General features: G+C 42.5%; 1 protein-coding gene across 1 annotated transcript in view; it reads right to left on the bottom strand.

Annotated features, from left to right (window-relative positions):
- Fam228b (family with sequence similarity 228 member B) overlaps positions 1–21,623 on the bottom strand; it is a 42,085-nt gene that overhangs the window by 15,622 nt on the left and 4,840 nt on the right. Inside the window, exons 3-5 of the mRNA XM_021179673.3 lie at positions 20,590–20,658; positions 19,449–19,640; positions 18,592–18,672 (exon numbers count right to left, since the gene is read on the bottom strand). Of these exons, the coding sequence (XP_021035332.1) occupies positions 18,592–18,672; positions 19,449–19,640; positions 20,590–20,658 (342 nt within the window). The remainder of the gene's footprint in view (positions 1–18,591; positions 18,673–19,448; positions 19,641–20,589; positions 20,659–21,623) is intronic.

Here is a 21,623-nt window from a genome sequence, read left to right on the forward strand (position 1 = left end):
ATGCGAATTGATCCATTCTTATCTCCTTGTACTAAGGTCAAGTCTAAGTGGATCAAGGAACTCCACATAAAACCAGAGATACTGAAACTTATAGAGGAGAAAGTGGGGAAAAGCAGCCAGTGTTCTTAACCACTGAGTCCTTGCTCCATCTCCAAGTTTCCTATATGTTAGTCATGATATTTAATCTAAACACACACCAGAAAACATTGAGAATGAATCTTTTCCCTGTGTATGACTTCAAAGCAGAATGAATTGGTTATCTGGGAGGATTATAGTCTGAGGCATATAAGGTCTTCCAAGAGCTTATACATCTCATTATAGAATACCAAGGCTCACATTCACTAATAGTATTGACTGCCTAGCCAACACAGTCTAGGTAGTCAGATGTGTGAATTTTCCAAAAGTCAAATGTCTGTTGGAAAGTTACATCTTGTCATTAGTAGTGAACATTGTTATCATCACTTCGTTCATTTTCCAGAAAATGTCTGCCAACCAGACAAAATTTAATAACCATGGTTTGTAAACCATTCTTTCAGGTAAAAACGTTGTCTCAGAAAAAGAACAAAACTAGCCTGCTCTGCTCTCAATGTAGCAGCCATACTTTATTTCACCATAGAGCAGAAGTTTCTTCCATGTGCTTTCATTTGTCAAATATTTCAATGGTTTGCTATGCTAAAGGAACGTGATTTAACAAAATATTTTTTATATTTATTTTTATTTATGCATATATGTGTCTGTATACATGTGTCATGGGTGTGTGTGTGTGTGTGTGTGTGTGTCCCTTGGAGGCTAGAAGAAAGCATTCGATCCTGGAGCTGGAGTTACAGGCAGTTGTGAGGCACCTGGCATAGGAATCAAACTGGGTCCCCTGAAATTGCAGCAAGTTCTCTTAAGAACGAGGGCATCAGCAAATATCTTCAACAAAATTATAGAAGAAAACTTCCCAAACCTAAAGAAAGAGATGCCCATGAACATACAAGAAGCCTACAGAACTGCAAATAGACTGGCCCAGAAAAAAATTCCTCCCAACACATAATAATCAGAACAACAAATGCACTAAATAAAGATAGAATATTAAAAGCAGTAAGGGGAAAAGGTCAAGTAACATATAAAGGCAGGCCTATCAGAATTACACCAGATTTTCCACCAGAGACTATGAGAGCCAGAAGATCCTGGACAGATGTTATACAGACACTAAGAGAACATAAATGCCAGCCAAGGCTACTATACCCACCCAAACTTTCAATTACCATAGATGGAGAAACCAAAGTATTACATGACAAAACCAAATTCACACATTATCTTTCCACGAATCCAGCCCTTCAAAGGATAATAACAGAAAAAAACCAATACAAGGACGGAAACCACGTCATAGAAAAAGCAAGAAAGTAATCCTTCAACAAACCTAAAAAAAGACAGCCACAAGAACAGAATGCCAACTTTAATAACAAAAATAATAGGAAGCAACAATTACTTTTCCTTAATATCTCTTAATATCAATGGACTCAACTCCCCAATAAAAAGACATAGACTAACAGACTGGCTACACAAACAGGACCCAACATTCTGCTTCCCATCTCAGGGAAAAAAGACAGACACTACCTCAGAATGAAAGGCTAGAAAACAATTTTCCAAGCAAATGGTCTGAAGAAACAAGCTGGAGTAGCCATTCTAATATCTAATAAAATCGACTTCCAACCCAAAGTCATCAAAAAAGACAAGGAGGGGCACTTCATACTCATCAAAGGGAAAATCTTCCAAGAGAAACTCTCAATTCTGAATATTTATGCTCCAAATACAAGGACAGCCACATTCATTAAAGATACTTTAGTAAAGCTCAAAGCACACATTGCATCTCACACAATAATAGTGGGGAACTTCAACACACCACTTTCATCAATGGACAGATCATGGAAACAGAAACTGAACAGGGACACAGTGAAACTAACAAAAGTTATGAAACAAATGGATCTAACAGATATCTACAGAACTTTTTATCCTAAAACAAAAGGATATACCTTCTTCTCAGCACCTCATGGTACCTTCTCCAGAATTGACCATATAATTGGTCACAAAACAGGCCTCAACACATACAAAAATATTGAAATTGTCCCATGCAGCCCATCAGACCACCATGGACTAAGGCTGATCTTCAATAACAACATAAATAATAGAAAGCCAACATTCACATGGAAACTGAACAACACTCTTCTCAATGATACCTCAGTCAAAGAAGGAATAAAGAAAGAAATTAAGGACTTTTTAGAGTTTAATGAAAATGAAGCCACAACATTCCCAAACTTATGGGACACAATGAAAGCATTTCTAAGAGGAAAACTCATAGCTCTGAGTGCCTCCAAAAAGAAACTAGAGAGAGCACACAGTAGCAGCTTGACAACACACCTAAAAGCTCTAGAAAAAAAGGAAGCAAATTCACCCAAGAGGAGTAAGATGGCAGGAAATAATCAAACTCAGGGGCGAAATCAACCAAGTGGAAACAAGAAGAACTATTCAAAGAATCAACCAAACGAGGAGCTGGTTCTTGGAGAAAATCAACAAGATAGATAAACACTTAGGCAGACTCACTAGAGGGCACAGGGACAGCATCCTAATTAACAAAATCAGAAATGAAAAGGGAAACGTAACAACAAACCCTGAAGAAATCCAAAATACCATCAGATCCTTCTACAAAAGGCTATACTCAACAAAACTGGAAAACCTGGATGAAATGGACAAATTTCTAGACAGATACCAGGTACCAAAGTTAAAACAGGATCAAGTTAACGATCTAAACAGTCCCATATCCCCTAAAGAAATAGAAGCAGTCATTAATGGTCTCCCAACCAAAAAAAGCCCAGGACCAGATGGGTTTAGTGCAGCGTTCTATCAGACCTTCAAAGAAGGTCTAATTCCAGTTCTGCACAAACTATTCCACAAAATAGAAGTAGAAGGTACTCTACCCAACTCATTCTATGAAGCCACAATTACTCTGACACCTAAACCACAGAAAGATCCAACAAAGATAGAGAACTTCAGACCAATTTCCCTTATGAATATAGATGCAAAAATCCTCAATAAAATTCTCGCTAACTGAATCCAAGAACACATCAAAACAATCATCAATCCTGACCAAGTAGGTTTCATTCCAGGGATGCAAGGATGGTGTAATATACAGAAATCCATCAACATAATCCATTATATAAACAAACTCAAAGAAAAAAACCACATGATCATCTCGTTAGATGCTGAGAAAGCATTTGACAAAATCCAGCACCCATTCATGATAAAAGTCTTGGAAAGATCAGGAATTCAAGGCCCATACCTAAGCATGATAAAAGCAATCTACAGCAAACCAGTAGCCAACATCAAAGTAAATGGTGAGAAGCTGGAAGCAATCCCACTAAAATCAGGGACTAGACAAGGCTGCCCACTTTCTCCCTACCTATTCAACATTGTACTTGAAGTCCTAGCCAGAGCAATTCGACAACAAAAGGAGATCAAAGGGATACAAATTGGAAAAGATGAAGTCAAAATATCACTCTTTGCAGATGATATGATAGTATATATAAGTGACCCTAAAAATTCCACCAGAGAACTCCTAAACCTGATAAACAGGTTCAATGAAGTAGCTGGATATAAAATTAACTCAAACAAGTCAATGGCCTTTCTCTACACAAAGAATAAACAGGCTGAGAAAGAAATTAGGGAAACAACACCCTTCTCAATAGTGACAAATAATATAAAATATCTTGGCGTGACTCTAACTAAGGAAGTGAAAGATCTGTATGATAAAAACTTCAAGTCTCTGAAGAAAGAAATTAAAGAAGATCTCAGAAGATGGAAAGATCTCCCATGCTCATGGATTGGCAGGATCAACATTGTAAAAATGGCTATCTTGCCAAAAGCAATCTACAGGTTCAATGCAATCTTCATAAAAATTCCAACTCAATTCTTCAATGAATTAGAAAGAGCAATCTGCAAATTCATCTGGAATAACAAAAAACCTAGGCTAGCAAAAACTGTTCTCAAGGATAAAAGAACCTCTGGTGGAATCACCATGCCTGACCTAAAGCTGTACTACAGAGCAATTGTGATAAAAACTGCATGGTACTGGTACAGTGACAGACAAATAGACCAATGGAATAGAATTGAAGACCCAGAAATGAACCCACACACCTATGGTCACTTGATCTTTGACAAAGGAACTAAAACCATCCAGTGGAAGAAAGACAGCATTTTCAACAAATGGTGCTGGCACAACTGGTTGTTGTTGTTTTGTTTTGCTTTTTGAGATGTAGCCCGGGTGGTCTTGAACTTGAAATCCTCCTGCCTCAGCTTTCTGACTGCTGGGATTACAGGATCGTGCCTGCATGCCCATCTCTAAGTTGAACAATTCTTGAATACAGCTACATATATTAGATATACAGAAAGGCTGTAGACTGATACAAAAGAAGGAATCAATCCCCTGCACTCCTAAAAGTCAGGTTCTTTCCATGCCAGGAAAGAAGAGGGCTTCATTTTGATTGGCCTAGGCTGTCTCTAACCCATCAGGAACCTTGTTGCTAGGAGTAAAATGAGCCATTTTCTGTACAAGGGAGGAAAGATGGTAACAATGGCTAGCTCTACTTAACACACCAGAATTAAGAATAAAAACAATTACATTTTTTACTGCAGCAATTCAAGTGTAACGCCTTGAAGGAGTTATTACATGCATAAAGAGCACAGAATAGGATAGCAGAAACCCAGTCTCAGGGGAGATTTCCCTGGGTTCTCTCATTTGAAGCCTTGGGAGAACCTGAGCAAGGGCCTGGGCTTGCAGGCATGGGGTAACAATAGCAAATCCACAAACATGGCCAGCACTAGAGGCACAGCATCATAGGGCTAAAAGGATGACTAGTGTGACCTTAAAGCTGTCCCTACCAAGAGTTAGAAGGCTTTTGGGACTCTTCTCTTTTTGTTTTGTTTTGTTTTGTTTTGTTTTGTTTTGTTTTGTTTTGTTTTGTTTTTTGAGACAGGGTTTCTCTATGTAGTCCTGGCTGTCCTGAAACTCACTCTGTAGACCAGACTGACCTTGAACTCAGAAATCTGCCTGCCTCTTCCCAGGATCTACTATAAAACACAGGTAAGAGACCTATGCATATTGAATTTCTGTACATTGGGTTGAATTAATATTAGATTTCTCCATGATTCAGACATATGGAGACTCAATTAGTTCTAATAAAATGCCTCTCAAAATGAAAAAAAAAAAATCCTTGATGGCATGAAAAAAAAAAAAGTCATCCTTGTAATGGTGGGTGTACTGGCTAGTTTTGTGTCAACTTGACACAGGTGGAGTTATCACAGAAAAAGGAGCTTCAGTTGAGGAAATGCCTCCATGAGATCCAACTGTAAGGCATTTTCTCAATTAGTGATCAAGGGGGAAAGGCCCCTTGTGGGTGGGACCATCTCTGGGCTGGTAATCTTGGTTTTATAAGAGAGCACTCTGAGCAAGCCAGGGGAGGCAAGCCAGTAAAGAACATCCCTCCATGGCCTCTGCATCAGCTCCTGCTCCCTGACCTGTTTGAGTTTCAGTCCTGACTTCCTTTGGTGATGAACAGCAGCATGGAAGTGTAAGCTGAATAAACCCTTTCCTCTCCAACTTGCTTCTTAGTCATGATGTTTGTGCAGGAATAGAAACCCTGACTAAGACAGTGGGTATCAGACACAGGGCCTTACACAGGCTGAGCAAGAATTCTACCACTGAACTACATCCTTTTTATTTATAATTTTTAAAATTGCATAGGTGTGTGCAGAGATGCACAAACATGCATGTGGAAGCCAGAGATCAACCTTGGGCATTTCTCAGGAGCCATCCTCCTTGCTTTCGGATACCAGGTCTCTCATAGTGACCTGAGGCTCAGTGATTAAGCTAGACTGGCTGTTCAGTGAACTCCTGAAAGAGGAAAAACTGAACTCTCCATGAACTCTTCAGAGTCCTCTTACCCCTCCCATCTAGGGATAGTTCCCGGAACACTCCTGAACTCTTCACCCCAGAATACATTCTTGAACTCTTCAACTCAGAGTTCGATCCCCTCCCAACTGAGGACTGTTCCAGGAACATTTTTGAGATAGGGGTTTCCTGGAACAGCCTCAAGAACATTTCTGAGATAAGAACAACCTCAGAGTGTTCCAATAAATCAAGTATATTGCCAAAATATAGGACATGACCCCTTGGTTACGAAAAGCCCCTGGAAAGTCCCTTGGAATAACCCTTGGCAGAACCCCTTAGTGACGCAGATTTGTACTTTCTCCACCCTGCTCCCCCCTTGCCTTTCTCTTATAAAAGCTTGTGAAAAATTTGGGCCGGTCGTCGATTCTCCTTGCACCTTGCTTGGTGTATGAGTTTCGACCCCAGAGCTCTGGTTCATGTATTTGCTTGCTGTTGCTTTATAAAATCTTACTCTCTACATCTTGAGTTCGGTCTCAGTGTCTTCTTGGGTGCGCGGCTGTCCCGAGGCCTGAGTGAGTGTCTCCCCTTTGGGAGTCTTAGAGTCTTTCATTTGGTGCATTGGCCGGGAAACAGCGCGACTACCCAGAAGTCCTGGACTCACTTAGAGGTAAGATTTTCTGCTCTGTCTTGGTCTGGTGTCTGTGTTCTGTTTCTGGAGACCAGGTAGGTCTCAATCTGGAGGCCAGGTAGGCCGTTCTGTATCTGGTGCGATCGCAGTTTCGGTTTTGCGCGACGCTCAGTGCTCGGTAGGAGCACCTGAGACCGTGCTCCGGGTAGGAGCGCGGGGTGGGTAAGGATAGACGTGTCCAGGTGCCCACCGTCCGCTCGCCCTGGGGGACGCCCCAGGAAGACAAGGGGAGGACCAAGGACGCTTGGTGGACCCCTCTGGAGACCAGGTAGGTCTCAATCTGTCGGCCTTTGGAAGGCCATCTGATTCTGTAAGTTGCTTGTGGGCAACGCGAAGTCGCCGCCGTTTTTGGTTTCTTTGTTGTCTTAGTCTTGTGTCTGCTCTTGTTGTGTCTGCTATTATTCTAGAAATGGGACAATCTGCCTCCTCTCCCCTGTCTCTAACCCTGGAGCATTGGGGAGAGGTGAGAGACCGGGCTCACAACCAGTCGGTGGAAGTTAAAAAGGGGCCTTGGCAGACCTTCTGCACCTCCGAGTGGCCGACATTTGGAGTAGGCTGGCCACCGGAGGGTGCTTTTGACTTGTCACTAATCGCTGCCGTCAGGCAAATTGTTTTTCAGGAAGAAGGAGGTCACCCTGATCAGATCCCTTACATTGTGACTTGGCAGAATCTTGTTCATTTCCCACCTCCGTGGGTCAAGCCTTGGATTCCAAATTCTTCTAAACTGACGGTCGCGGTTGTCCAGTCCGATGCAGCCGAAAAATCCAGTCCTTCAGCACCCCCCAAGATTTATCCAGAGGTTGACGACCTCCTCTGGATGGACTCCCAACCTCCCCCTTACCCCCCATCCCAGCAGCCACCTGCGGCTGCCCCGCCGCAGGGACCTATAGCTAGAGGGGCCCAGGGACCGGCGGGGGGAACTAGGAGCCGTCGAGGCCGAAGCCCCGGGGAGGAGGGGGGACCGGATTCAACAGTCGCCTTGCCACTTAGAGCACATGTGGGAGGACCAGCGCCAGGACCTAACGATCTCATTCCTTTGCAGTATTGGCCTTTTTCTTCTTCTGATTTATATAATTGGAAAACTAACCACTCTCCTTTCTCAGAAAACCCCTCTGGGCTTATTGGGCTCCTTGAGTCCCTTATGTTCTCCCATCAACCCACTTGGGATGATTGCCAGCAACTTTTGCAGGTCCTCTTCACCACGGAGGAGAGAGAAAGAATTCTGCTGGAAGCCAGAAAGAATGTCCTGGGGCAAGATGGAACCCCCACTAATCTCCCCAATCTCATAGATGAATCCTTCCCCTTGACTCGCCCTAACTGGGACTATAACACTGCGGAAGGTAGGGAGCGTCTCACGGTCTACCGCCGGACTCTAGTGGCGGGGCTCAAAGGGGCCGCACGGCGACCTACTAATTTGGCCAAGGTAAGAGAGGTCCTTCAGGGACCAGTGGAGCCGCCCTCTGTTTTCCTAGAACGACTAATGGAAGCTTACAGGAGATATACACCGTTTGATCCCTCTTCAGAGGGTCAAAAAGCAGCCGTGGCTATGGCTTTCATTGGTCAGTCTGCCTCTGATATCAAGAAAAGGTTACAGAGACTAGAGGGGCTCCAAGATTATACTTTGCAGGATTTAGTAAAGGAAGCTGAAAAAGTGTATCATAAGAGAGAGACAGAAGAGGAAAAGCAAGAGAGAGAAAATCGGCGTGATCGCCGCCAGGAGAAAAACTTAACTAGAATTTTGGCCACAGTAGTAGGAGAAAGAAGGTTAGAAAAAGGACAGTCAGGGTACCTGGGCAACAGGGCAAGAAGACCTCCAGGAGAACAGAAACCTCTACTTGAAAAAGACCAGTGTGCATACTGTAAAGAGAAAGGACATTGGGCCAGAAATTGCCCCAAAAGGAAGCCAAAAGAACCCAAGGTGTTGGCTATGAAGGAGGACTAGGGAAGTCAGGGCTCGGATCCCCTCCCTGAGCCTAGGGTAACACTTTCTGTGGAGGGGACTCCTGTTAATTTTTTAATAGATACAGGAGCAGAACATTCAGTTTTGACTAAACCGTTAGGACAATTAGGAAGTAAAAAGACTATGGTAATAGGAGCTACTGGCAGTAAATTTTATCCCTGGACTACTGAGAGAGTTTTGGAAGTAGAAAAAAATCAAGTAACTCACTCTTTTCTTGTGATTCCTGAATGCCCTGTGCCCCTTCTGGGACGAGACTTGTTGACCAAACTTAAAGCTCAAGTCCAGTTCACCTCAAAGGGACCAGAAATTACCTGGGGAGAGACCCCTATAGCGTGTTTGGTTTTAAATTTAGAGGAAGAGTATCGCCTCCATGAGCAGGGTCCCAAACAATTGCCAGACCCTGAATGGCTATCTGCTTTTTCTGGAGTTTGGGCTGAGCAGGCAGGAATGGGATTGGCTAAACAAGTGCCTCCGGTCGTGGTAGAGTTAAAAGCCGATGCCTCCCCAGTCTCGGTCAGACAGTACCCTATGAGTAAGGAAGCTAAAGAAGGCATCCGGCCACATATTCAGAGACTGATAGAGCAAGGAATTCTAGTGCCTTGCCAATCCCCTTGGAACACTCCTCTCCTGCCAGTACGGAAGCCTGGGACTAATGATTATCGACCAGTGCAAGATTTAAGAGAAGTTAACAAGAGAGTGCAGGACATTCACCCTACTGTTCCAAATCCTTACAACCTACTAAGTTCCCTCCCACCAGAGCGGACTTGGTACACCGTCTTAGACTTAAAGGATGCCTTTTTCTGCCTTCGATTACACCCTAATAGCCAGCCACTGTTCGCTTTTGAGTGGAGGGACCCAGAAGGAGGATAACCTGGACAAGATTGCCCCAAGGATTCAAGAACTCCCCTACTCTTTTTGATGAAGCACTCCACCGTGACCTTGCGCCTTTTAGGGCGCAGAACCCTCAGATTTCTCTCTTACAGTATGTAGATGACTTGCTGGTTGCAGCCTCAACTCAGGAACTGTGCCTTGAAGGAACCAAGAGGCTCCTGTATGAACTGGGTGAGTTGGGGTACCGGGTATCAGCCAAGAAAGCTCAGCTATGTCGCACCGAGGTGACCTACCTAGGGTACACCCTCCGGGAAGGAAAGCGGTGGCTCACTGAGGCCAGAAAACAGACTGTGATGTTGATCCCAACCCCCACCACCCCGCGCCAAGTACGTGAGTTTCTGGGGACGGCGGGCTTTTGCAGACTCTGGATACCAGGGTTCGCGACACTGGCGGCCCCTCTATATCCACTTACTAAAGAAAAAGTCCCATTCACCTGGACTGAGGAACACCAAAAAGCCTTTGACAGCATAAAGGCAGCCCTGCTTGCAGCCCCTGCTCTGGCTTTGCCAGATCTGACTAAGCCTTTTACCCTATATGTTGATGAGCAGGCTGGAGTAGCCTGCGGGGTTTTGACTCAGACTTTGGGGCCCTGGAAGCGGCCAGTGGCCTACCTATCTAAAAAGCTTGACCCAGTCGCCAGCGGTTTGCCCTCCTGCCTGAAAGCCATTGCTGCAGTAGCCCTGCTTGTTAAAGACGCTGACAAGCTTACTCTGGGTCAGCATGTGACTGTAATTGCCCCCCATGCTCTGGAGAGTATTGTACGTCAGCCCCCTGACCGGTGGATGACTAATGCCCGGATGACCCACTACCAAAGTTTGTTGCTAAACGATCGAGTAACTTTTGCTCCACCTGCCATCCTCAATCCTGCCACCCTCCTCCCCTTGGCGGACGACTCCACTCCTGTACATCAATGTGCTGATGTCCTGGCTGAAGAAACTGGAACGAGGAGAGATCTAACTGATCAGCCTTGGCCGGGTGTGCCTGCCTGGTACACAGACGGTAGCAGCTTTGTGGTGGAGGGAAAAAGGAGAGCAGGAGCGGCAGTAGTAGATGGAAAACAGGTAATTTGGGCGAGTGGTCTTCCAGAAGGAACTTCGGCTCAGAAGGCTGAACTTATGGCACTAACCCAAGCCCTGCGGTTGGCTGAAGGTAAGGCGATTAACATTTACACTGACAGCCGTTATGCTTTCGCTACAGCCCATATCCATGGGGCCATCTACCAACAGAGGGGGCTACTTACCTCGGCAGGCAAAGACATTAAAAACAAAGAAGAAATTCTAGCCCTCCTAGAGGCTATACATATGCCAAAGAAAGTGGCTATTATCCATTGTCCGGGCCACCAAAAAGGACAAGATCCTGTGGCCCGAGGAAACCAGATGGCTGATGTAGCAGCAAAGCAGGCAGCCCAGGGGGTAACAATCATGGCAGAAAAAGGCAGGCCCCTGCCAGAGCCCTCACCGGCAACCAGTCCTAATTATACTTATTCTGATGAAGATTTTAAACTATTAGATTCCATGGTTTGTCGCAAACAGGCGCAGGAATTTAATTCAAAGGGGCTAGCGCAGACTGTAGATGGGCGCATTATTTTACCTACAAAAGAAGGAAGAGACTATGTCCAAAAATTACATCAACTAACTCATCTGGGATCTGACAAACTCCTACAGCTGATCAAGGGGTCTGATTATTATATTTTAAAACTCAATTCAGTGGTACAGCAGGTAATTGACTCCTGCAAGGCTTGTGCTCTCACCAATGCTGCTCGACCTTACAAAGAACAAGGAAAGAGACAACGAGGGGATCGCCCCGGAGTTTACTGGGAAGTGGATTTCACTGAAATTAAACCAGGAATGTATGGTAATAAGTACCTGCTGGTATTTATAGACACCTTTTCAGGATGGGTAGAGGCCTTTCCCACTAAGTCTGAAACTGCTCAGGTAGTAACCAAGAAGATCCTTGAAGAAATCCTACCCCGGTTTGGGATCCCTAAGGTAATTGGCTCAGACAACGGGCCCGCATTTGTTGCCCAGGTAAGTCAGGGATTGGCCACACAATTGGGGACTGATTGGAAACTACACTGTGCTTATAGACCCCAAAGCTCAAGACAAGTAGAAAGAATGAATAGGACTCTAAAAGAGACCCTAACTAAATTAGCTATTGAGACCGGCGGTAAAGACTGGGTGACCCTCCTTCCCTTTGCGCTTCTTAGAGTCCGAAACACACCTGGACGTTTCGGTCTCACCCCTTATGAAATCCTGCATGGGGGACCGCCCCCCTTGACTGAGTCTGGCGGGATATTGGATCCCTGTGTTGACTCTTCCTCACCCTCTGCTCTGTTTACCCATTTAAAGGCCTTAGAAGTTGTCAGAACACAGATCTGGGACCAGATCAAAGAAGCTTATGCACCGGGGACCACGGCAGTGCCCCACGGGTTCCAGGTTGGAGATTCGGTCCTCGTCAGACAACATCGCACCGGCACTCTTGAGCCTCGGTGGAAAGGACCATATCTGGTACTGTTAACAACTCCAACGGCAGTAAAAGTAGACGGAATCGCCGCCTGGATCCACGCCTCCCACGTCAAGAAGGCTCCTAGCCAGGGTAAAGGCAACCATGAAGACAACTGGACGGTGGCAACTACTGACAATCCTCTTAAACTTCGCTTGTGTCGCGGGTGCCAACCTAAGCCTAGGGAACCACAACCCTCATGCCCCAATTCAGCAGTCTTGGGAAGTGCTTAATGAAAAGGGAAACATTGCGTGGGCAATCACTGCAGTCCTTCCCCTTTGGACTTGGTGGCCTGATCTCACACCTGATATCTGTAGATTAGCAGCAGGATCTCCCAATTGGGACCTCCCCGATCATACTGATCTTGTTAAACCACCCCCTGAACAGCAGTGCGTTCCGAGTGGGATAGGGAGCAACTATGGATGTTCAGGGCAGTTCTACCGAGCTAATCTTAGAGCTGCACATTTTTATGTTTGCCCTGGTCAGGGTCGGAGCGGAAGGCTTCAACAAGAATGTGGAGGTGCATCAGATTATTTTTGTGGTAAATGGACATGTGAAACGACAGGGGAAGCTTACTGGAAACCTTCCTCTGACTGGGACCTAATCACGGTGAAACGAGGTAGTGGTTATGATAGGCCGGACCAAGGAGAAAGGAACTCCTATAAATATCCAGAGAGTGGGTGCGCTCTTAAAAACAGCCCCCCAGGACCATGCAAGGGTAAATATTGCAACCCCTTACTTATAAAATTCACCGAAAAAGGGAAACAAAATCGTTTGAGTTGGTTTAAAGGAAATAGGTGGGGTTTGCGCATATACATTCCACCAAGAGACCCTGGGTTCATTTTCACGATCAGATTAACAGTGAGAGACCTAGCGGTAACCCCCATAGGGCCCAATAAAGTCCTTACAGAACAGGGTCCCCCAATAGTACCAGCTCCCCCACAAGTCCCGGCTGTACCAGCTCCACCAACTCCACAGCCCAACACAGCAAGACCTTCCCTAGGGACTAATACTTCCCTCATGAGGACGACCTTAGTTTCCCCATCGCCCCTAGACACAGAAAGCCGTCTGGTCAGTCTAGTCCAAGGAGCTTTTTTGGTGTTGAATAGGACTAATCCTAATATGACTCAATCATGTTGGTTATGCTATGCCTCTAGGCCCCCTTATTATGAAGGAATTGCTCAGATCAGGACTTATAATACTACTTCAGATCATTCTCAATGCCTTTGGGGGGAAAACAGAAAGCTGACTCTGGCAGCAGTTTCAGGAAGTGGGCTCTGTTTAGGCCAGGCGCCTCAGGATAAACGGCACCTTTGTAATCAGACCCAGAACGTCCAGCCTAGCAAAAGTGGTCAGTATCTGGTGCCCCCCATAGACACAGTATGGGCTTGCAATACCGGTCTCACTCCTTGTGTATCTATATCTGTTTTTAATAGTTCCAGAGATTTCTGTATTTTAGTTCAACTTATTCCTAGACTCCTGTATCATGATGATAGCTCCTTTTTAGACAAGTTTGATCATCGGGTCCGCTGGAAAAGAGAACCCATTACCTTAACTCTGGCAGTACTTTTAGGATTGGGAGTAGCAGCAGGAGTAGGTACAGGGACCGCTGCCTTAATTCAGACCCCCCAATACTATGAAGAATTACGTACAGCTATGGATGTTGATCTTAGAACTATAGAACAGTCTATAACTAAATTAGAAGAATCTTTAACTTCCCTGTCTGAAGTAGTGCTGCAAAATAGGAGGGGATTAGACTTATTATTCCTTAAAGAAGGAGGACTTTGTGCTGCCCTAAAAGAAGAATGTTGTTTTTATGTTGATCATTCAAGAGTAATCAAAGACTCTATGGCCAAACTTAGAGAACGCCTAGATATGCGTAAAAGAGAAAGAGAAAGCCAACAAGGATGGTTCGAAAGCTGGTTTAATAAGTCCCCTTGGCTCACCACCCTCCTCTCCACCATAGCAGGACCCTTAATTACACTTATGCTTTTGCTCACTTTTGGCCCCTGCATTCTCAATAAGTTAGTAGCTTTTGTTAGAGAAAGAATAAATGCAGTGCAAGTTATGGTGCTAAGGCAACAATATCGGGTCCTCCAGGAGGCCGAAACCCCACTCTAGGATTAGAGCTTTTTACTAGAAGAAGGGGGGAATGAAAGAGGAAAAACTGAACTCTCCATGAACTCTTCAGAGTCCTCTTACCCCTCCCATCTAGGGATAGTTCCCGGAACACTCCTGAACTCTTCACCCCAGAATACATTCTTGAACTCTTCAACTCAGAGTTCGATCCCCTCCCAACTGAGGACTGTTCCAGGAACATTTTTGAGATAGGGGTTTCCTGGAATAGCCTCAAGAACATTTCTGAGATAAGAACAACCTCAGAGTGTTCCAATAAATCAAGTATATTGCCAAAATATAGGACATGACCCCTTGGTTACGAAAAGCCCCTGGAAAGTCCCTTGGAATAACCCTTGGCAGAACCCCTTAGTGACGCAGATTTGTACTTTCTCCACCCTGCTCCCCCCTTGCCTTTCTCTTATAAAAGCTTGTGAAAAATTTGGGCCGGTCGTCGATTCTCCTTGCACCTTGCTTGGTATATGAGTTTCGACCCCAGAGCTCTGGTTCATGTATTTGCTTGCTGTTGCTTTATAAAATCTTACTCTCTACATCTTGAGTTCGGTCTCAGTGTCTTCTTGGGTGCGCGGCTGTCCCGAGGCCTGAGTGAGTGTCTCCCCTTTGGGAGCCTTAGAGTCTTTCACTCCAAAGGTCTGTCTTGACCTCTGGGAGTGTACACCTTCATGTCCAGCTTTTTATATGAATGCTATAATTGACCTAGGGTATCTAATGTTTGAGCAGCACACATTTTACCAACTGAGCCATCCTAGACCTCCTTTTTATTTCAGGATGTCTGTACCATGCCCGGGTTAGGCTTTAACTTGTGGATCCTCATGGTCAGCCAGAGGAATTACAATTTCAGAAGAGCCCAACCATACCTACATAAACACTTCATTAATAAATTACTTGAGTGAGTTCCAGGACAGCCAGAGAAACCCTGTCTTGAAAAAAACAAAAACAAATTACTTGAATGCAACCATAATTTTTTTCAGAGAGTCCTAGATGTGGTACTGCAGACAGAGACAGATGGATCTCTCTGAATCAAGGTCAGCTGGGTCTACATAGTGAGCTTCAGGACAGCTAACCAAAACTATACAGTAAGATCCTGTCTCAAAAGGGGGGGGGGAACAGAGGTAGAGCATAGGTGTAGCAATAGTTAAGAGCACATATTGTCCTTCCAGAAGTCCTGAGTTCAGATTCTAGCACTCAGGCATATCATAACAGCCTGTAACTCTAGCTTCAAAGGATCCAATACATTCTTCTGCCTTCTGTGAGTACTCACATGCAGATATCCCCCATACAGAATATGTACATACACATATAAACTTTAAAAGACATCTAAAAATAAAAATTGATTGTGAAATATGGTGATTATAGTTAATATTAATGATCTATATTATTTCAAATTGCTGAAAGTGGATCTTAAGTGTTCTCTTTAAATGGTGGTAAGTGGAGCCAGTAAGACAGCTCAGGAGTCAGGCTTGCCACACAAGCCTGATGCCCTGAGTCTGCTCCCTGGAGTCCATCAGTGAAAAGAAAGAACTCATTCCCAAACGTGTCCTCTTAGCTCACCACACACCATGGCATATGCATGTACAGACATGCCATATACACACAATAATAATAGAAATTTCAGAAAGTGATATGTGAGCTAATGCATATGTATTAGTCAGGGTTCTCTAGAGTCACAGAACTTATGGATAGTCTCTATATAGTAAAAGAATTTATTGATGACTTACAGTCGGCAGCCCAATTCCCAACAATGGTTCAGTCGCAGCTGTGAATGGAAGTTCAAGGATCTAGCAGTTAGTCTCACACGGCCAGCAGGCGAAGGAGCAAGAGCTAGACTCCCTTCTTCCAGTGTCCTTATATTGTCTCCAGCAGAAGGTGTAGCCCAGATTAAAGGTGTGTTCCACCACACCTTTAATCCCAGATGAAAGGTGTAGCCCAGATTAAATCTCCTTAAACTCGGAGATTTAATCTTCTGGAATCCATAGCCACTATGTCTCAAGATCTCCATACCAAGATCCAGATAAGGATCTCCAAGCCTCCAGATAAGGGTCACTGGTGAGCCTTCCAATTCTGGATTGTAGTTCATTCCAAATATAGTCAAGTTGACAACCAAGAATAGCCACTACAGCATATATTAATGAACTCTATTTAGCTACTTCATTAAGAATTTCCAAATAACATATGACAAAGTACAATATCTATTTTTGTCTATTTTTAAATGCAAGAGAGTAATGGTTCAGCTAAGCATATATTAAAGTTGTTTCAAAATGTAAAAAATGTACTTTGCATAATCAAAAATGTAGCTGCTCTTCCAAGAATGTAAATGAAATTACACTCATTTTTATTGTATATAACAATATACTTCTTACTATAAGCACACTCTGGTAATGGGACACATCATCCTGTGGTGGGAACAGTTTTACTGCCATGGCTTTTGATCCCATGAGTACAAATTCATCACAATGGGAAAGACAAACACTTAGCACTGTTATGTAAACAGCTGATCCCAAATGTCCACAGAGCTCAAGCTAAGAACAGCTGCTAAAATCCCAAGGATTCAGATTACTTTAAAAAGAAAATATGGAATTCAGTTGATACTACATTGTGGATGTCTGTGTCCCTTCCTTAATTCATATGTTGATAACTAATCAACAATGCAACGTCATAAAGAGGAGGACTCTTAGGACATGATTAGATCAATGGGTGGGACCCTCCTTGAAAAAGGCTTGCTCTGTTCTTATACCATGTGAAGACATATAGAAATTGCCATCCTTTAAGACTGGTCTCCACTAGACACAGAATGTGTTGATAGCCTCATCTTACTTCTTAGCTTTCTTGGTTACTTTTCTATTGATGTGATAAAACCCGTGACAAGGGAATTTATAAAAGAAAGAGTTTAACTGGGCATACAGTTCCAAAGGGCTAAACGTTTTTGATGGCAGATTAAGGGCGCAGAGGTACATGGCTAGAGCAGCCACTGAGAGCTCACATCTTAATCCACAGCCACAAAGCAGAGAGCACACTGAGAACAGCACTGAATCCTTTGAAACTTCAAGCCCACCCAGTGGCACAGCTTCTCCAACAAGGCCACACCTCCTAATCCTTCCCAAACAGTTCCACCAACTGAAGACCAAACATTCAAACATACAAGTCTATGGGGTCCATTCTTGTCTGAGCTACCACACTAGCCTTCAGAATCGTGGACAATTACTTTTTGTTGTTTATAAATTACATAGTCCAAAGTATTTTCTTATAGCAGCAGAAATGGACTAATAGAGTATCAACAACTCTGGTTTCAAATCACAGTTCCACCTCTATATTAGTTACTACTTAGTATGTTTAAAACTCTAAACTCTAATTCCCACCTTTGTAAATAGGGTCTATAGCAAAACACACATACAAATTCAGAAGAAAAGGGGGAGGGACATTGTAAAAAATACCAGTAGATTAAAAGTGCCTTATGACCCAAGGCAATTTTATTGGGAAGTTCCTTTGTTTTATAATAGCCACTATTAGTAAAATATAAAAAATAGGTGATAGTTTCAGTATATACACCCTATCATGCAGACAGTTTGGTAATATGAAGTTGTCAATTCTACTTCTAGTAACTTGCACTAAGGAAACATAGAACCTAGCTACAGAGATAAGTATCATAAAATTATTTGTAAGAGCAATATTTACATTTGTAAGAGCATAGCAAGGTGTGGTAAATGACTAGAGACTCATGTAAGCTCTGCTATTCACAGCTGATGGCTTTCAGAAATGACCTGTTTGTGCTGTACTGCCTAGTCTTGAATTACCTTACACAGTAGCAGTGGAGATGAATGTAAGAAACCATAGGGATAGGGGTATAGCTCAGTGGTAGAACATATGCTTAATATATAGAAAGAAAAGCAAACATTTGGTTAACACCAAATAAATAAGTAAATAAATTAAATCCAGAAAGGTATATAAGAATACAAGCAATTAGTTTTGGGTAATAAAATTTTCAGTATTTTTTAAATCAGTTTTCTCATTTGTTATAAGAACGTAGTAGTGCATGTTTTTAACCCAAATACAAGGAAGGCAGAGGCAGCTGGACCTCTATGAGGCCAGCCTAGTCTATATAATGAGTTCCAGCACAGCCAATGGTACAAGAGTGACCCTCTGTCAAAACACAAACACACAAAAGAATGTATTACTGTCGTAGCAAGTTTTAAAGTTTTTGAAAATGTTTAAATAAACATTTTCTATTATTCAGTTATTATACAGAATTTTCATGTTTTCTAGAAATTAACTCGTCTTTGGCCTTTGGGTTATTTATTCCTTTATAATATATGAAGATAGGAAAGCACTTTCACAATGCTACTAAACTAAATCAAATAAGTCACTAAACCAAATAAAATAAACCAAATAAAATAAACTAAATAAACTAAGTCACTAAAAGGTCATGCATATGTTAAGGCTGCTCAGAACCACCAGACACACACTATCACAGTTAAGAAACCTGCCTACCTTCAGAAAATTGGGGTCCTCCTTGCTCATATAAAAAGGATCATATTCTTTTGGATCATAATGCTCTATAAATGCATTTCCCTATAAAAAGGAAATAAAACCACACATAAGAAAGAGGTAACAAACAAACAAACAAACAAAGAGGTACACAATTAATTTTGAGGATATCAGAACTCAAATGTTAACCAGTTTGAACCTCCTGCCCCTCAGTTATAAGGGACAGAACTGAGGCACTGAGCTCCAGTTCCTGTCCCACACAGTTCCAGTCTTTTTTTTTTTTTTTTTTTTTTTTTTTTTTTTCGAGACAGGGTTTCTCTGTGTAGCCCTGGCTGTCCTGGCACTCACTTTGTAGACCAGGCTGGCCTCGAACTCAGAAATCCGCCTGCCTCTGCCTCCCGAGTGCTGGGATTAAAGGCGTGCGCCACCACGCCCGGCTACAGTTCCAGTCTTATGCTGTAAAACAGCAGCATCAATAACATCCCTTCATACAGAAGATGGCTCAGTAGGTAAAGACCCTTTACTACCAGACGGACGACCTCTGTTCAATCCCCAGAACTAACACAATGGAAAGAACTTTGACTTTCCTGCAAGCTCATGAACATAAGCACACACACACACACACACACACGTGCACCCACACACACACGTGCACCCACACACACATGCACACACAGAGGAGGTACATGAATCAATCAATACAATTTAATTTGTAAAAGAATATACTATATATTAGAGTATAGATCGGATATTAATAGAAGAGAAAGAGGCAGACTATTTAGATAACTAAAGAGGAAGTGAAGAAAGATAACCTTGATTTTTAAAACCAGTATAAAAAGTATAAAACAATCTCTTAGTACCTTCTTATTTGAATGTTTCAAAAAATTGTCTAATTCTTGACGTCTCCTCTTTTTAATGTTCTTATGTGAATGAACTTTTTCTATAATTTTCTTCTGGAGAGGATCTGCCACACGTTCAACCCACTTTTTATACAGCATCTCTTTTCTTCTTGTGTTTAAGAAGTCTTGATGATGTAAATACTTATCTAGTTCCTAGTAAACAGTGACAGAAAGACAAACATCTCTTCCTGAGCTTTTATATCCCAAAACTGTGTAAGATTCGATTACTCCTCAGAACGACCCATTCATTCACCCTTTACCTTCCTCCATTTGGCACATACTGCCAAAACCAAGGCTACATGGACAACGGAGGCAACATGCCCACGCTTCCTGATAACAAATACACGGGGCCGTGAGATGACTCAGCCGATAAAGACACTTGTCACTCAAGCACGGCCACCTGAATGTGATCCTAGAACCCATATAAAGGTAAAGAAGAGAACAAATTCCACAAAGTTGTCCTCTGACCTCTACATGTATGCTGTAGCATGCGTGTTCATACACACATATCGTACATATGTACACATCTATAATAATAAAAATAAGGAGCTGCAGAGATGGCTCAGGGGTTAAGAGCACTGACTACTCTTCCAGAGGTCCTGAGTTCAAATCACAGCAACTACATGGTGGCTCACAACCATCTGTAGTGGAATCTGATGCCTTTTCATGGTGTGTCTGAAGACAGTGACAGTGTACTCATATAAAATAAATAAATAAATCTTTTAAAAATAACAATTTAAAATAAAAGTTTTATTTAAACAAAATAAATTAAATATACTACACATTGGGAAGAGAAACAACACAAGCAATATAGTATACATTGTAAGTGAAGTCAGTCTAGAAAACTTATTTTATGTTTGCATTTATGTGCTGTGCATATTCCTGCCTGTGAAGTGTTGAAGAAGTCCTCTGAAGTTCAGGAGCCTGGCAATCACTAGCACACCCTCCAAGCTGTCCTCCACTTAATCCCAAGTGCTAATGAGCACTTTCAGTTTTATTTTCCATATTATCTAAAACTTTGAACTTTACTCAAAATTCTTCAGTAAATACTACATTGAAAGTGAAAAAAATATTTAAGATGCATTTTGTAGCCAATTCTTACCTTCATTATATAATTTTCTCTATATAAAATTGATTGAACAGCTGCATCAGTATCTTCTTTAGCTAAAGCCTACAGGAAAAGAATTAGTCCAAAAATCAAATCTTAAAAGATCATTAGCATTATCTGTGCTTATCATACTTTTATGTGACAGGCATATCCCTGAAGCGTTCTCTGTAAATCCAATTTTCTTTATCACTGAGCACTTTTTCAAATACTATTTTGATCTTTCCGCTCTTGGTTACAGTTCATTCCAAGGTAAGAAATAATTCACCTCACAGATGTTTTCTGTCCAAGGACAGTCAAATGACTTTCCCAGAGCCGTGTCAGTTAGAACCATCTTCTCCCATACCTGATGAAATGTTTTCACCTTCCTGGGCTAAGACAGATATGCACAGGCCTCTATTTGAGGCATCTTAACTATAAGACAGACTAATGAATGCTGTACATTTAATGTAAGGCTATGCCAGCTTAGCACCACCTTAGGCAAAGCTAGACCTAGAAACAAACACCGAGATATAACAGCACAAGGTGGGTGCATTCCATGTCATACTCCCCTGCTTACGTTTTGATTATAAATTTGCCTGTTGATTTGTTTTTGAGGTTGCTTTTTAAAAACTGAAATGTAAGGATCATGGATAAATTGCATTATGGATTTTTATCTACAAAATTACATGAAATGTAAAAGTATTATTAAAATGTGGCTGGATCTTTATAAAGTTTAAGAATAGAGTATTGAAATACAAAAACATTTGTCCTTAAAGTCTTCCTACATTGTTTTAAGACAGGATCTTATAATGTAGCCCAGGCTGACTTCAAACTAGTATCAATCCATTCCTTGTCACCCAAGTGCTGGGAGTATAGACCTGTGCCACCAACCTAGTCCATCTTATATTCCTTAACTAATTTTCCATGACAACTGACCAGTTGCTTAATAGACTGAAAATTTTTTTCTCAAAGGCAGTAGGGACATAAATATACCAAATAAATGAATAAATACATTTATCATTCGTGAAGATCTTATAATCACCTAGTAA

The sequence above is a fragment of the Mus caroli genome, unplaced genomic scaffold (assembly GCF_978045245.1).
Source record: "Mus caroli unplaced genomic scaffold, Mus_caroli_1 scaffold_14, whole genome shotgun sequence".
NCBI lineage: Eukaryota > Metazoa > Chordata > Mammalia > Rodentia > Muridae > Mus > Mus caroli.